General features: G+C 41.1%; 1 protein-coding gene across 1 annotated transcript; it reads left to right on the top strand.

Annotated features, from left to right (window-relative positions):
- The first annotated feature begins 589 nt into the window (after positions 1-589).
- LOC143879663 (D-3-phosphoglycerate dehydrogenase 1, chloroplastic-like) lies at positions 590-17,737 on the top strand. The gene is made up of 5 exons (XM_077382158.1): positions 590-1,502; positions 8,136-8,512; positions 16,258-16,368; positions 16,498-16,593; positions 16,670-17,737. The coding sequence occupies exons 1-5, from the start codon at positions 887-889 to the stop codon at positions 17,339-17,341; spliced, it is 1,872 nt and encodes a 623-aa protein (XP_077238273.1). The 5' UTR covers positions 590-886; the 3' UTR covers positions 17,342-17,737.
- Positions 17,738-18,159: the final 422 nt, after the last annotated feature.

The raw sequence follows: 18,159 nt of genomic DNA, 5'->3' as shown, positions 1-18,159 counted from the left end.
AAAACAAGCTTAACCTGTCGGTGTTATTTAATCAGTTATACAACTTTCCCCCTCAAGTCTAACCCCTCTATTTTTGGGTTGGCCGTACAAGTGGATTTTTAATATGAAGGAGGCAAAAACTCTGGAAAATCATGTGAAACAATCAATTACTCCAAAAGCTTAAGCTGTGAGTCGGTGTTATTTAGGCCGTTCGAGATTATGACAACTGATTGTATGCCCCAACCTATTGTTTGACTCAAAATTAATGTAATTATGGTTCCAATAATCGGTTGGGGGCTTACTCATGTATTGACTATTGACCCTCTAAATAATTTTCTTTTCATCTTTACCGAGTTGTCTTACGTCATCAATATGACATTCATTGAATCACCCTCTTCATCTTCCACAAAATACGGACAGTTCCTGATTTTATCTTTTACCTGTCCGCTCTGGGCCACATTTGAAATATGACATCACTGGATAGGTGAGATTTACGAAGACCAACGAGATACGTTAGGTAAACGGTCCAGATCTCACCAAATGCTCGAGGGCCCACAACATTCAGCGATTATTTCGTTTGCTTGCGTGAACCATCCTGCAAACACGGAGAAAACAAATACAACGAACCAGAGAACCCAGAGATAGAAATCTCTCTCTCCCTTTATTTAGCATTGTTTTTCGGGAGACGATATTTTCACCCCCCTGTTCACGTCAACAGCGGGCGAATGCGTACTGCAGAGGGGTGAAAATATCATCGCCCTTTTCTTTAATTCCCCAAAAACTCGAATTTAATGCCACTATAAAGATCACCCTGCTTTTATAAAGCTGGTGGAGAAGCTCATTTCCACTTCAAAAATCCCTCCCTCAGTCAGAAGATTCAGAACCAGAGGAAGAAGAAGAGAAAACCATGGCGTCTGCCTCGTCAAAGGCTATTCTCTCGCCTCCTCTTCCCGCTCCTTCATCTTCATCTTCCTCAAATCGCCCCTACATCCTTCCTCTTTTCAGATCTTCCTCTTCTTCGATCTTCCTAAAACTCTCTCGCTCTCGTTCTCCGTCTCTCTTCGTAGGCCAGGCTCTCAAAACCCTAGATTCTCCCAAAGAAAACGTCTCCGGTCGCCGAGATCTAGAAATCCGGGCACTGGATTCAAAACCTACGGTTCTCGTCTCGGAGAAGCTCGGAGAAGCGGGATTAGAGGTGTTGCGGAGCTTTGCGAACATCGATTGCTCTTACAATCTGACTCAGGAAGATCTGTGCTCGAAGATCTCGCTTTGTGATGCTTTGATCGTTAGGAGCGGGACTAAGGTCACTCGAGAGGTGTTCGAGGCGGCTAAAGGTCGATTGAAGGTTGTAGGAAGGGCTGGAGTCGGGATCGATAACGTGGATCTACAGGCTGCTACGGAATTTGGTTGCCTTGTTGTGAATGCTCCTACGGCAAATACTATTGCTGCTGCTGAGCACGGGATTGCTCTGCTCGCTGCTATGGCTCGCAATGTTGCTCAGGCCGATGCATCGATGAAAGCTGGTGAGCATCTTTAGGTTTTCTTTCTCTGTTTTTTTTTTCTTGTTTTGGTTGTAAGAAGTGAAAGATGACTGATCGTTTTTTTTCTTTTTATTGTTTCTTTACCTTGAAGCGTGAACAAATTCGTAGATTTGTTGACAGAGAGCTCGAAATTGCGTTCTTAGAACATGTTATGTTGAGAATTCTGCATTAGCATCATATCTTTTATGAATGTTTTTCATCTTCGTTCACTTATTTTATTTTTTATTATATTTTTTCATCTATGCTATTATTATTATTATTTTTATGTGGAAAGAAGCTGTTTGGACGTTTTTGTTTGGTTGCTAGCTTGATCTCTGTGTTTTCTGTTCCAGAATTAGCAGATCTGTTAGAATGCTATCTTTTTTCGTCTTTGCTATTATTTATTTATATGTAAAGAAACTGTTTGAACAATTTTGTTTGATTGCTAGCTTGATCTCTGTGTTTTCTGTTCCAGAAGTAGCAGATCTGTTCTTTTTTCATCTTTGCTATTATTTATTTTTGTGGAAAGAAGCTGTTTGAACGTTTTTGTTTGATCCTAGCTTGATCTATGTGTTTTCTGTTTTAGAATTAGCAGATCTGTTAGAGTGCATTTATAAACTCTTTTGGATTTGTAAGCATGAGTTTGATCCGGTAACGCTTGGATCTATCAAAGGAAAGAAAAGTTGCCATTGGCCTAGACACCTTGCATTATGTAAAATTTGACACTTTTACACCTATAAGTGAGGTTTGAGGTCAGAGCAGTATTTGGGCCTGGATCTGTAGTAATTATACAAGATATGATCTTGTTTTGTAAGTTGGGTCCGTATCCATCCTATGCCCAAACTCTGGGGTAGTTAAATCCATAAAGTGTCTCATAAGTGAATAAAGCTCCCAATTCTTAGGACTTCTCCTTTATAGCGGTAATTAACCAAATGTGTTTTGAAATTTGCTGTTATTGAATGACTGAATGATTTGTAACAAAGAAACAAATTTTCATTCCTTTACTAATTATAAATTTATACATTTTCTTCTTTTTTGCTGAAATTTCCTTATTTTAACTTAATCTTTCATATTTATTGGATGCTAATTATAGAAATCTTGATTCTTCTGAGCCAAAATTTAGGCCCTTAGCCGAGTTGACTCCAAATACTGACTTTCCCAACCTTAGTACGAGTTACTGGTTCTCAAAAGAGTCTTTACAAGATTAAATGGTTGAAATAGGCTTGAATGGCAGTGGATGTAAATGATGGTTTGATTGTTTGTTCATCTTCCTCTTGTAACTGAATGTGATGCATGGTGCATCACAGTGTTGTTTGCCTTAGACCATTTGTAATATCTTTTTATGTACCTTTTTATTTATTTTCTTGGTGTGGAAGGTTGGGAGTTGGGACAGGCTAACCACTAGTATAAATTAATGAAGGGATGGAAAATGGTAAGCTAAAATGTGATATAGCAAAACCATTTCCTGCGTCCTTGTGGTCCTAAACCCATTATGAATCTTAAAGAACGAGGGATTCATCTGATCTACGCCGATGTAGCTATGATCATCATGGATATTTGGAATCTCATTCATCATATTATATCTTAGATTGTTGCCTTGAGTAGAAAAGCTGTCTATGCTAGAGTTTCATGGTTGTATTGGTATTTTAGTGATATGATTTGCCTTTGGACTGACTATATGTCTACATCAAAGTCTTTTGCCCAACAGTCACATGTTGTTTCCTTTGCTTACCACTCATAACTCAAAAAACTTAAGGTCACGTTTGGATACCTTATGTTTTTGTATTTCAATTTGGTTTGAGTTTTAACTTAAGGCCATGTTTGGATACCTTATGTTTTTGTATTTGGATTTAGATTTGATTTTTGGGTACAAAATCATCAATCATCCTCATGCTCATGAGAGAGAGAGAGAGAGAGAGAGAGAGAGAGAGAGAGAGAGAGAGAGAGAGAGAGAGAGAGGACATCTCGCTGCTGCTGCAGCAAGGTCGAGGAGCAGCGAGGGTGAAGGTAATTGCCACAAATATTGATTTCCAAATAAGGTCTTGTAGAACAGATTTGAAAATCAATTTTTTTTCACTGTTGCAGCTGATTTAGAAATCTAAGGATTTGATCCAGTTCCAAATCTCAACTGCAAATGTGAGAAATCCAAATCTAAATCTTCTGGGTATCCTAACGTGGTCTAAGTGATTTTGATGGAAAAAGACTCTACTACCCCCTTATGACCATGGTTTAAAATTCCGGTTTCGGTACTGGTTTCGGACCTTTCAAAAACCGAAATTTTGGTCGAAATTTGGTAATAATTAAAAAAGAATATTTAATTCATTTTCGGCCGAAACTTTGTAACATATATATATATATATTTTTTTTTTTAAAATTACAATTTTTCGAAATTTCGGCCGAAATTTGGTAAAGGCTGAAATTCGGAATTTTGGCAAATTTTGGTTTCAGTCTCGGCCGAAATTTAAAACCATGCTCATGACTTAAAAAGACATAAGCAACAGTAAAAACAAAAATCTAAATAGAAAACTTTTAACATTAATGATTGGCATCATCTTCTTAACTCCTTGATTCTTCATGGCATCTTGGATGGTCCCCCATCACTCTATAGCCTCTTTTCACTCATAATTTGTTTCCTATGAAAGCTGCTTTGTGCCATTTGTTCCCTCTTCATCCCATCCACTAGGAATACTGATTTTGTCCCTGGCTGATCATTTGTGTAAGATCAGAGTTCATTTCCATTCTCATCCCAAAAGTGACAGGTCTTACTAGTTTGCATAGCTTACAATCTCCTGATTCGTAGCTAAATTTGGTAAATGAATGTGGAGAAAGCTTTATGGATCACACTTTTGCAACTGAAAGATGATACTTGTATCAGTTAATGTGGATAACTCCTAGGCCCCCTTTGGACGCAAGAATCAGTAGGCTTGCTTGACAATCAGGAGTCTTATCTTCTTCTTTTTATAGGTGATGAACTTGTTCATCTGTATCCTTGCTGACATCCTGGCATGTCATGGCAGGGACAGACATATGGCCTTGCTTATGATTCAGAGCATATGACTCATTGTGGGCAAGATTAAATACTTATATTCATAATTGAGCTTCTCAGTGCTGAATATTTGTGGGAACCCAACCATTTCCAATTCCTTTCTTCTAATTTTTTTTTTATAGATGATTAATTTATTCATTTGTATCATTGCTGACATCCTGGCAAGTCATGGAAGGGACAGACATATGGCCTTGCTTATGATTCAGAGCGTATGACTCATTATGGGCAAGATTAAATACTTATATTCATAATTAAGCTTCTCAGTGCTGAATATTTGTGGGAACCCAACCATTTCCAATTGTCCTCTTTTAATCTTTGTTGATAGGTGATGGAATTATTCATCTTTATCCTTGCTGACATCCTGGCAAGTTATGGCAGGAAACGTGTAGCGTTGTTTATGATTCAGAGCATATGACTCATTTTCTGGCATGGAAATATGTTGTGTTCTCGATTAGGGAGTATCGAGAAAAGTTGCAGCCAGTTATGATAGAATTTTCAGAAGAAAATAAAAATAAGATCAACAAATTTCTGAGAGTCGTATACAATACGACTCTCAGAAATTTGGATGGAAATAAATCGTATTCAGCACGAGGAAATAAATCGCTGAGTGTATACAATACCCATAGCCAAGCTCTCACTTGGATGGAAATAAGAGGGAGCAATGCTTCTTCCATGATCAAGACCATTGAAGCCTCCCTTTCCTTCTGGACTTCTCTCACAGAACCACAGACAAATCTTCATGAATCAAAATTTCTTCGATATTCTGTCTCTATGAGGACTATGTAGACCATGCTCTAAGTATTGTGTCTCTATTCTCTAACTTACAGATCCAATTGACAGAACCAATAAGTATTCAATACCCTCTGTGTCAATGAGGACTATTGTAGACACCTTATTTTGACCGAACCCTAATAGCGTCGTTAGGATAGAAACCCTATCAAACTAGTGTTTTAGCGTCCCTAATTTGTTCCTAGAGTAGGTTAGAGTCTCATTTAGGTCTCCATAAAATTTCATCCGAATCCGTTGTGATTTGCCTGGTAAACGGATGCAGTTTGTAGTGTAGTGTAGGAATAAGGGTGACGATTTAGCCAGAAAAGGGGGTGCGGTTGAACCTGAAAAGCCAGTTCAAATTTACTGCAATGGGCTGTCCGGGAGGATATGCAGGTGTGCAGATTAATGTGTAGCATAATTACGGGGTGCATTATCCGAGAGTAAGACAGTTTGGTAATTAGGGAAGATTCATTTCTTCCTTTTCAAGTCATAATTAGGCCTAATCATGAGTTAATAAGGTTTAAGGCTAGGATTAATTGGGAAGGAATATTAGGAAGCTTTCTAAGTGGTTAAGATTTCTTTGATCTTAACCCTTGAACAAAAAGGTGATTTGAAGAGTTAAGATCAAAGGAGGGGAAGAAAATTTTCACAAAATTTTCCCTTTTGCTATTACTTAGCCCCCTCCCGCGGCTGGTATAAAGAGTAGTCACAATTATACTACAGGGGGCTGTCCGAAGAAGGAAAAAAGGAGAGGAATATATCATTATTTTTGCTCACCCTGTCTTACCTGACCCCCCCTGTGTGTTAAAAAGGTATTTGCAATACACTAGAGGTGGTTGTCCAAGGAAGCTTCCTAATATTTCTTCCCAACTAATCCTAGCCTTAAACCTTATTAACTCATGATTAGGTGTAATTGTGACTTGAAAAGGAAGAAAAGAATCTTCCCTAATTACCAAACTGCCCAGCTCCCGGATAATGCACCCCCTAATTATGCTACACATTAATCTGCACACCCACATATTCTCCCGGACAGCCTATTGCAGTAAATTTGAACTGGCTTTTCAGGTTCAAGCGCACTTCTGGCTAAATCGCCACCCTTATTCCTACACTACACTACACTACAAACTTCATCCATTTACCAGGCAAATCACGACGGATTCGGATGAAATTTTATGGGGAGCTAAATGAGACCCTAACCTACTCTAGGAACAAATTGGAGACGCTAAAATACTAGTTTGATAGGGTTTCTATCCTAACGACGCTATTAGGGTTCGGTCAAAATGGGGTGTCTACAACTATGTAGCCCATGCTCTAAAATATTGTGTCTCCATTCTCTTACAGATCCAATTGACAGAACCAATAAGTTTTGCCACCTAACTCTTGTTTTCTTAGTCTAAGAGTCCTTGTTCTTCCAATTTGGGACAGTAAGAGCCCATCCAATCTGCCATCTAGCCAATATTGTTTCAAGTGTCTCAATTTAGTCAAGGAAAAAGGTTTTTGTTCTACCTTTTCCCTAACAGAACTTCATAATGTATTAGGTTGGCGTGTTTGAATCAGATCCGTGCATATCAAGTGATGGAAATGATGGCGTAGACACCCATAATGCAAGATGTTACTGTCCAAATGTGGCTACTTGATGTAATTCCGGTAGGCCCACAAGGGGGGCCTTTGCAGGTCGTACTGGCGTTAGGTGTGGGTCTGACAGGGTTCCATCTTCCTAGAATTTTTAAAAGTTCTGCTGGATTTATGTGTCGAGATTTATCATCAATTTGAGGAAGTTTAGATGAGTCCCAAGTGTGATTTTATGTAGGTGTTCTTTTGAGAAAAGGGTTAGGCTGTTAGGAGTTTACGTTCAAATTTGGTCTTCACAGGGATTTCAGAGTGATTAGCAATTAAGAGTGAATTGGTTTAGATGTGGAGTTTATTTTCTGTTGATGTGGGTTTGGTATGGACTGCAGAGAACAAATTGTACATATTTTATGGAATTTTGGTGCTAGTTTTTGTTTCTAGCTTCATATTCTACCGGAGCTGCATAAACAGTGGAACAGTTCCTGTTCTCTTCTATTTTATTTTTTATTGTTTCATTCCGGTTTATTTTACACCTTTTTTTCTGAATGGTGCCAAAATTTCATTAATCAGAGACCGAGGTAGTCAAACCAAAAGAGATACAGAAGCAACCATACAAAAAGAATAAAAATAGGCAAAAAAAAAAAAAAAAAAAAACTCAAGGGGGAAGATAGTCAAACATCTCGAGGTTTGACTTGAGGACTCCCTCCCTCGCTAATTTGTCTGCCATGGGATTGGCAGACCCCCTGATATGAGTGAATGCGATGGAAGATCCTCCCACGATATCTTGAATCCCATAAAAAAAACTGCGCAAATTTCCAAGGAGGGACAAGAGAGCCTCGTTGCCTACGGATGACATTGAGAGAGTCCCCCTCCACAATCACCCGATCCAACTTGAGGTTTGGCTTCCGTTTCTCTGTTGTTTTATCTCTATTTTCTTTAGAAAAACTGCGTTCGGAACTTTTCCTATCAATCCTCTTTACTTTGTTTAGTTGTTTTGCTGGAAATTTCCATTACCCTATCGAGGCTCTATCACTACTATAGTTTGATTGATGTCACTGCTCTGACATGTCCCGAACGACTCTTTTGGGTCTTTTCTGGATATTATTGGTTTTGTACGAAACACATCCCTCTTTCTTATGAAATTTCTTTTTAGCTGCACTAGAGATAAATGGTGTTTCTTTATGTACTAGTCTCAGATTGTTTATGATGGAACATGGTTCTGCTCTTACTAACTGTTGCGTGTTTTGCAGGAAAATGGCAACGAAATAAGTATGTTGGTGTGTCTCTAGTTGGAAAGACACTGGCTGTTATGGGGTTTGGAAAAGTTGGATCTGAAGTTGCAAGACGTGCAAAAGGGCTGGGGATGCATGTTATTTCACACGACCCATATGCCCCAGCTGACAGAGCCCGTGCTATTGGCGTGGATCTAGTATCTTTCGATGAGGCCATATCAACTGCAGATTTCATTTCGCTCCATATGCCACTCACTCCGTCTACTTCAAAGATGCTCAATGATGAATCTTTTGCAAAGATGAAGAAGGGAGTACGTATTATTAATGTTGCCAGGGGTGGAGTTATTGATGAAGATGCTTTGGTGAGAGCACTTGATAATGGAACAGTTGCTCAGGTATTCTTTTGTATTTTTACTCTGACACATTGGTTAGTTTTATGTTGTATATTGGATACACGTGCAAGATTGTGTTATCTGCACTGTAACTTGCTCAGCCACCTTCTTGTGCCTGTATTTAAATCCAGGGCAAAGGCCCATACGGGAGTACCATAATTTTGCATGCTTTGTGTTATTGATGCATTTACACCTTCTCAATAACGTCTAACCTACACAACTATGTACTGGTTTATCACTTTTTTCTTGGGGGTGAAGTTGAAGAATCTTGATTTTTTTTTCTGGCAATACAAATGTGTAGACACCCCATTTTGACCGGGCCCAATCGAATAAAACTCTTGAAGTTGAATAAAATCTCGAGAGAGTCGGTCCAAATGAGGAGAGAACCTGAGCTTCTACTACCCTATTGTGCGCATTTGCGGGCGCAAAATTCCCGAGAGATTATCAATGGCCCCAAGGATACCCCAACAAGATTTCGTGGCAATTGGATAGAAAATGGACGAAATGGCAAGCCAAGTTTATGCCTATATCAACCCATAGAAGGAGGGTGGATTATTTTAAGAGGGTTGTCCATAGGAAAAACAGGGAGCAGGTATTATCATTGTTTTTTTTATCACCCCTCTTTCTACCCAAGATCCCCCCATATAGTGCAAAGAGAGTAATCATAATACACTTGAGAGGGCTGTACTGGGGAGAATGGGGGGGGGCAAATCTATCATTCCCTTTTTCTTTAAAACCCATCGACTAGGGTTTCAAGGGAGGTTTTTTTTCTGCCGCCGCAAGGGATAAGAGAACGAGAGAGAGAGTTGCAGGGAGAGGGGCTCCCTCTTCATTTTCGGAGAATATATAGAGGGGGAGGAGAAGCCATCACCGACCATCATCTTTGGCCGGCAATCTTTTCTTCTTCTTCTTCTTCCCCACCTCCGACTTCATTCCTGCCGGAGCTCCGGCCGAGATCCGGCCATTTTTTTGACCATCCTCCTCTACCTCCACCATTTCCATCTATCCGACCATCAAACCCACTCCGAACCAGAAACCTATTCCATTGAACCCCCTTCTCTTCTCCCTAACCCATCTTTGTCTTCTCCGACGAGATTCCGGTCGGAATCCGGCCAGGCTCCGGTTATTTTCCACCTCCTTTTCCACAGCCACTTCCTCCATTTCTCTGCAACCCTCACCCCATTTCCACCTCTTTATCCCATCCAACCCTTTTCCCATCTCTACCCTCCATTTCACAGCCATCTCTGCATCAAATCCTCCCCCATCTCCTCTTCTCCGATCGGAGCCCCCACACCAGTCGGATCTACCCAAACCCACTTCTTCTCATCTTCCATCTCCACCACCAAGCCATCCACCTCTGTAATTTCGCTCGAACCCTCCTCCATAGAAACCCATTTCATTTTTATTTTTTTTGACCAAAATCCATTTTCAAATCACCACCACTCCTTCGTCTTCTCTGGCTAGCTCGTCGGAGCTCCGGCCATTAACCCCTTTCCTCCATTTTCGTCCACTGCCACTCTCCAAAACCCATTCCCAATATTTCCGACCCCCATTTGCAAGCGCCGCAGATTTTGGGCGAAATTTCGTGGCGTTTTCGCGGATCTCGGGAGGTGCAAAAGCGACCCCCGCTCGGCTCTTGATCCCTACGACCAGGTAACATATCTCCCTTCTATTCATTCTATGTGGTTGCTGATTGTCTTGCTTGGTTGTGTGTTTTCCATCTAAAGCCCTGTTCCTCTGTTCTTCTCTATTGATTAGTTTATGGATGTGAATACGTGCTAGTGTTGTGTGGTTTGCTGCCTCGATACAGTCTCTATTTAACAAGATTTCTCTCATGTTATATGTTGGCTATCCAATTCATCAAGCTCGGGTGCTATGCACATGTTTTATTCTTGATTTAAATTAGCCTGTATCAGTTTACATGTGTGATTCTATCGGATTGACAGTCGCGTACATGCTTTTCCTTGGCTTCATTTTGATCTGTGCTATACACATATGAAGTGTTGGTGCGAGGTCTTTGTCCTTTTAAGCAGCTCTTCTTTCAAGGAGGTAAATCGAAGAACTGGATTTTCATTTGGATTTGCTGCATGGCCTTGTTACCATTCAAAGGCTTATAATGTTGTGACCTAGAAGCATGGCTGTAGCAATATCATTTAGCCTGAAAGAGAGCTCTCTTCTATTTCTTATGGGAAATGGCATTAGTACACTCAGATTTCAATAATCGCATGACCCCATCTTGCCTCTATCTTTCAGTTTATGAAACTCTTTTGGCAATTTTAACCGTATCGCAAGGGTGAGCTTGTACAAATATTTGATCATGAGTGCAGCAGCATCATCTCCCTAGCGTCTCATTTTGTGGACAGGCACGTATGTTCCCATTTTCTAATATTTGATTGAAGTTAGCTTGCCTTGTAATTCTTCCTGAGCTGTCCATGGGAGCTTCTTCTTAAGTGATTACTGGGGCATTTGGAAATTCTTCTATTGTTAAAAGACAGGGCAGGATAGTGCAATTATGGGAACAAAGCAGTGATGATGCCATTTCAACTTAGGCAACTCACATTCACAGCGCTTTGTTTCGGGATTGTCATTGGTGTTTCGAGAGCCACCTCTTACCATTCTTACCTCTTACAATTCTTGTCATTTTTTTTTCTTTCTGTAAGATTCTTATAGGGTTCAGGGGTTCTATCTTGTCTTCTTTCGGGACTACTCTCTTCACGTTCCTTGGGGTACTTTCTGCATTTAGGGATCCCATCGATTTTGGGAGCACAGCTTTGTCGGGTCAGGCGATGACGGAATATTTCTTGAGCCAACCCCTTGCCCTTCTTATCATTTTCCCCATCTTAGGGTGTTCACAGGGTTTGAGGGGTTTCCTTTCTTTCCGGGACTATTCTTTGCACGTTCCTCGGGATCATTTTCGAGTTTCGGGATTCTATCGATTTAGTAGTTCTTTTTATAGGGTTTTGTCTTCTCCTTTTGTTTAGAAGTCTATCCTTAGGGTTAGAAGCTTTTCTTTTTTTGAATGGTAATATGATAATATGATATTAAAGAAGACTGAGGGAGTCCCCCTTACAGAACTATAAGAGAAATAAAAACAACAAAAACTAGGAGATGAAATTAAGGAGGGAGAAAATCATAAAGAGTGAGAACTTGATTTGACACTCCATCTCTTGCTAACTTGTCAGCCACCTCATTAGCCGATCTTCTCACGTGCTGAAAGGTTAGCGACAATTCTTTGATGAGGTCCTTAATCTCATCAAAATACTGAAGAAAACGCCACGGGGGTTCCCAAGAGCCCCTGAGCCATCTTATAACATTCAACGAGTCCCCCTCCACCACACATCTACCTGAGCGCCCCCTTAACAAACTTAAAAAGCCTTGATGCACTGCCCTGACCTCTGCCTCATTCGAATCCGCCCTACCGATGGGCCCCGAAAAAGCCTGTAGGACCACACCGTTACTATCTCTTAAAACACCCCCAATCCCAGCTGGTCCAGGGTTCCCCATACTGGAGCCATCGAAGTTGAATTTGACGATTCCGGCAGAAGGGGGGCTCCATTTGGGGGTTAAAACAGGCCTGATATCCTGACTCTCACAGACCACTCTCCACCCTTCCCACAGGTCGAAAGCCGACACAAATCTGAATAACGGGAGTGCCCTTGCCCAAGATATAATCAGAGTAATGACCTGAATAAATAGTAAATGATGAGATTTAGCTTTCCCTACAAAAACTCGGGAGTTCCTTTCTTTCCAGATGACCCATAAGAATGCCATGAGTGTCAGCCACCACAAACTCTTGCCTTTTCTGCTCCATGGTATACATTTCCATCCGTCAATCAAATCTTGCAAGCAGGAGGGGAACACCCAATTGATGCCGAATCTTACTAGAATCCTCCCCCAGACCTCCCTAGCTACTCGACAATGAATGAAAAGATGATCCACCGTCTCCCCAGATTCAAGGCACATAGAACAGTGATCTATAATCAGCATATGCCTCTTTCGCAAGAAATCCACTGTTTGGATCCTATTTCTTATGGCGGACCATCCGAAGAAGCAAACTCGAGGGGGCGCTGCAGATTTCCACACCTTTGCTGCCAAAACACTGCCCTCAACAGACACCATACTGTTGTAAAATGACTTTACCGAGAATCTGCCTGAAGAAGAGTTTACCCACAACCTTCTGTCATCTCCCGAGCCACTGACATAAGTCTCAGCAAGAATCTGTAATAAGTTGTTCACCGATGGCAGCTCACGGTCAAAAAAGTTCCGACGAAAAAGAGGCTGCCATATGACTTTACCCTCATAGCACTCGAAACAGTCTTGGACATAAACAAACTTATCTGCTGCTACTAAAAACAGATCCGGGAAAAGAATTTGAAGCGGAGCAGACGAACACCACCACATTGACCAAAAAGAAATCCGTGCACCGGAGTACACCCGAAATCGAATTCCACGTTGAAAGGGCGGGGATAGGCGGAGGATATCCCGCCATATCGTCACCCCAGGATTAAGAAAATTATTTAGGGAAGTCCACTCACCTGGTGCAACACCATATTTATCGGAGATTACTCTGGTCCATAATCTTGCGTTGTCTTCGCCGAACCTCCATAACCATTTACCCATCAACGCTTGGTTTAACTGCCTGATCCTTCGAATGCCTAGACCACCTCCTTGAATTGGCATGCAAACCTCTTTCCAGCTGACTAGTGCCATGACCCGATGTTGATCTGAACCACCCCACAGAAATCTTCGCTGAAGCTGTTCTATACGATTCACAACAGACTCCGGGCATTTGAATAAAGATAGTTGATATATTGGAATATTAGCCAAGGCCGCTTTAATCAAGGTTAACCGACCACCTTTAGATAACAAATTCCGCTTCCATGTATCAAGCCTTTTCTCTATTCTTGCCACAATGGGATCCCATGCACTTTTACGTGGGCGCCCTACTCCCAGGGGCAATCCCAGGTAGGACGCCGGCAAGGACTCTAGAGAGCAACCCATAATATTGGCTAAGGTAGAAGCTTCTGCCTAGCTTAGATTCAGAGCATAGATTCGGGATTTAGAGAAATTGGAGCGAAGACCTGTGACCAGTTCATAGCACCTTAAAATGGCCTTCAGATTAAGAATCTCTGAGGCCAAGGAAGAGCTAAATAGGAGGGTATCGTCCGCAAATTGCAAATGGGAAACCTTCAACCCAGAAGCACGGCAGGAGACCCCTGAAATCAGCCCCTCCGCTTGACCTTTCTTCAACAGCACACTAAGAGCTTCCGCTATAATAACAAAGAGAAAAGGCGAGAGAGGGTCCCCTTGACGCAAGCCTCGAGACGATTTAAAGGGTTAGAAGCTTTTCATCTCTCGTTTGTTTAGGATTTCCCTCGCGGGATAGATATCGTCTTCTTTGGAGATTGATTATGGCTCGTTAGTTTTGTTTTCGTCTCTTCGGGATTGTTCTTTTTCTTTGGGATTTTAGTCCCCTCTATTTTGATTTCTTTTCCCTTAGGCTTTAGGGATCCCGTTTCCCTCTAAATTACTCTACCGCGATATGGTGGGTAAGGAGGCTCTTCTCTCGGATCCCGTTTAGCTGAAAGGGTGTTAACACACTTTTAAAACACCAAAAAAATCAAAAACATTTGAAAACATTAAAAAAACCTTAAATCAGCTAAAGTGTTGAGTTTTGTAGCGTATTAGGAGAGTTCGTTTCGAACTACGTTGACTTGATCCTCTTTCACGAGGTACGTAGTGCAGCTTGAGATTCTTATCCCAGGTCCAGCCAAACCTTTGTAAATAAATCATTCAAACTTTTTTAAAAAAAGTACAAAAATATTTCATAAACCTGTTTTCGAAAAATCTTCCTCTAGAGTTAGGGCTTTGTCCTAGAAAGAGAGTTTTAGAGTTAGGGGTTTGTCTTTGGTTTTAGTCTTTGATTTGTTATGTGCTTGTTTACGTTTATTTTAGAGTTAAGAGTTTCTCCTTGATGTGTTGTTTGATTTGTTGTGTGTGGTTTGTGTTAGAGTTAGGAGTCTGTTACGCCTCCGTCCGGTCAGTTGGCGATTCACATCGCCGACTGATGACTAGGTCTAGGATGTGTTAGCAATCCTATTGTTTTCCTTAGGGCATACAGCCTAGTTACACGTAGGTTGTAGGAACCACCTGCATTAGCTTAGGGCTAACCTGCATTTAGTTAGGGCATATAGGTGGTCCTAAAATTCACAATTCACTGGAATTTAAATAATCGTACAAGAAACTTTAATAACTAGTCCGGTCTTTTAGATCGAGTCTAAGATAGAGGTCTAGGTGTCTTAGGCATCATAGCTTAGAATAGGTGCGAAGAAGTACGTTGCCTTGATTCTCGTGGAGGCGGGGATACGTAGGCTTCTTTGGATGAATATGAGACCATCCGAGGACTCGGGCTAAATCGTTTAGAGTCTTAGGATTTGTTATTGTATGATGTGTTTTCTTACTTTCTTGTATTGATCCTATACCTTTAGCTGTAGCTTGCATGTGTATGTCCACCAGAACTTAGACACCAGTTAGGTATGTCACTCATAACCTAGCAAAATTTAGGTGGCACCTCTTCCATTTATTTTTTTGTGTGTTTATTATTTCTATTCTTAGGAAATGCATGCTTAGATAGACGACTCCTGAGGATTGTTCCCATTTCACATGATTTTTGCCCAAAACTCTTCGAGGTTAATAATAAATGGCATAAGAGACCAAGTGTTCGCACTCGGGCGAATTGGGGGCGCTCTTCGGACCTTCTTCATTCGTCATCAGGCACGGACCTTTTGTATCTCTGGTTATCCATTGCAAACAGAACATTTATTTTTGTTCCATGGCGCATCCATGGATGGCGACTCTGAGTTATTTCTAGATATATCTTGGTTTCGAGTCCTGGCTCCGGATCATGATGTATCTCTTTCCTTTTATATCGCCACTCATGGTATGTTGTGAGGGTGGCAACAGTTTCGAGAGTTCCTTGGTAGAGCTCTCCTTCACGTTGTGGAGATCTAGAGGAAGTAGGGACTCGTTCCCTCACTCGTTCTCGGATCGGGGTCCACAAAATGATGCTAAGGCTCTGTTCGTTTTGGAATTTGAGAATTGATTTCGTGTCCAAAACTGATTATTGGTCTCAAAATTGTGTTTTAGTTTTAACTGTGTTTCCTCCAAATAGATTATGATTCTAGGTCAAGTCAGCTTACCGGTCATTGGAATTGTCCGCGAATCGAGAATCTTTCATGACAGATGTCTGATCCGCTGGTCTGACTAGTAAAAACCAGATATTTCAAAACCTGGCCAGTACGGAATAGATCTTTGACATTCCTAGAGTAGATCAGAAGGAAAAGACTGTCCTCTTTTCGTCCAACCTTGAATGAGTCCCCTCAGGAGAGAGATGCCCCCTTTGAGAATTGATTTCGAGTCCAAAACTGATTGTTGGTCTCAAAATTGCGTTTCAACTGTGTTTCCTCCAAATAGATTATGATTCTATGACGTTCGATTGCAAGAAAAAAGAATAGCACGAATCACAACACTAAATTACCCAGGACAAGAAGGTTTGGCGTTAACATTGATGATGTTTAAGGGCATTTTTAATCATTTACCAGACTCATTTAATTTTGTGAAAATTAGCTCTGAGTGCATTATGCATTTTATGTATAGTATTTCTTTTTCCTTTTTTATTTATTTACCTTTCTTAATATACAAAAAGATGTAGTACGCATTGTGCTGAATGGTTTTATGGGTTGGAACAGGCTGGACTTGATGTATTCACAGAAGAGCCTCCACCCAAAGACAGCAAGTTAGTGCAGCATGAAAACGTCACCGTTACACCTCATCTTGGAGCTAGCACAATGGAAGCCCAGGTCTGTATTTTTCGTCACATCTTTCCTAGAGAATCTGATCCCTCCCTCCTCTTTCTCTCTTTAATCACTATTTTGTTGCTCTAAAGTATACCGCCTTCTCTCTCGAAACAATACCATAAAAACTTCCAGGAAGGTGTAGCCATTGAAATAGCAGAGGCTGTCGTAGGAGCATTGAAAGGAGAACTTGCTGCTACTGCTGTGAATGCCCCCATGGTTCCCGCCGAGGTAGAAACTTATTACCCTTCTCTAGGACCCAACATATGTAATTGCTGGTTATGTACTTAAATCTATTTTATGTCAGGTTCTATCCGAGCTGGCACCCTATGTTGTACTGGCAGAGAAGCTGGGGAGACTCGCAGTGCAATTGGTGGCAGGAGGGAGTGGTATTAAGGGTGTCAAGGTTGTCTACACATCATCTCGAGACCCCGATGATCTGGACACAAGGCTTCTCAGAGCCATGATCACCAAAGGCATCATAGAGCCAATATCCAGCGTATTTGTCAACCTAGTCAATGCCGACTTTACCGCCAAACAAAGAGGTCTCCGGGTTAGCGAGGAGAGGATTAATGTCGATGGGTCACCGGAGTACCCACTCGAGTCAATCGAAGTTCACCTGTCCAATGTAGAGTCAAGGTTTGCCAGTGCCTTGTCGGAGTCGGGTGAAATAAGAGTGGAGGGCAGGGTGAAGGACGGGATCCCACATTTGATATGCGTGGGGTCTTTCAGCGTGGATGTGAGTCTCGAGGGGAACCTAATACTCTGCAGGCAGGTAGATCAACCTGGTATGATTGGGCGCGTGGGAAATATTCTCGGTGAGCAGAATGTGAATGTAAGCTTCATGAGTGTGGGGAGGACAGCCCCGAGGAAGCAGGCAATTATGGCGATTGGTGTGGATGAGGAGCCAGATAAGGAGACCCTTAAGAAGATTGGTGACGTACCTGCTGTTGAAGAGTTTGTGTTCCTCAAGCTATAGAGTTGCGAGAATCTATCAGGTGAGGATTCCCCTCTTTTATTCTTTCAGTAACCCAGTTTTTTGTAGTGGGCGTGTCTAAATAAATGATGTTAGGAAGCTGTCCTCTGTTTTCTTGTTCTTGTTGTTTGAGTTTTGTCTTATATTGCTTAGTGAGAGGATTTAAATAAAGGGGTGTAGTTACGAATATCAACGCCTGTGCTTTATTTTTGTCACAAAGTGAATTTAGAGTCGAATGCATGAGCTATCATGTTTCCTGGATTGCATATTCTTAGCTTCTGAAACAGTAAGAAATGAGATAAATGTGATACAAGTGTTACAAATTTGTACGAGAACGAACACTTGTATAAATAGAGTTGCAAAATTGCAATAAACTGTTTGTGGGCGTTTTGAGAAGTATAGTCAAATGTCTTCTTAGCAGAACTCTCTTTAGAGTATTGTCATCCAAGTAAATAGATGTTGAAAACCCTGCAACAGTATTTTCAATTGCTGGATTTCCAAATTCCACTCTTTCATGTGATGTGGCAACATATCATTTTCAAATTCTTAAAATCTGGACCAGTGATCGAGCCCGAAAAGGTCTTGCTTCCGTGGTCTGATCAAAGTTTCAACCTACGTTGAATTGTGAATTCCATTAACAAATTTATTTTAAATATTCAAAAAATATAAAATAAGAAAAAAGAAGAAGAAAACTATAACGGGTGGAAACTTGAGTAGGTGACTTGGTAACTAGAAACCACCTTTCCTTTGATTCGTTACTTGGTAACACATAATTTCTATTAATTACGAGGTTTTCTTTGTTCAATTGGAAGACTTCTCTT

The sequence above is a fragment of the Tasmannia lanceolata genome, unplaced genomic scaffold (assembly GCF_043159265.1).
Source record: "Tasmannia lanceolata isolate RefF3 unplaced genomic scaffold, GAP_Taslan_0.1 ptg000006l, whole genome shotgun sequence".
Classification (NCBI taxonomy): Eukaryota; Viridiplantae; Streptophyta; class Magnoliopsida; order Canellales; family Winteraceae; genus Tasmannia; species Tasmannia lanceolata.
This window is presented reverse-complemented; position numbering and strand designations above follow the sequence as displayed.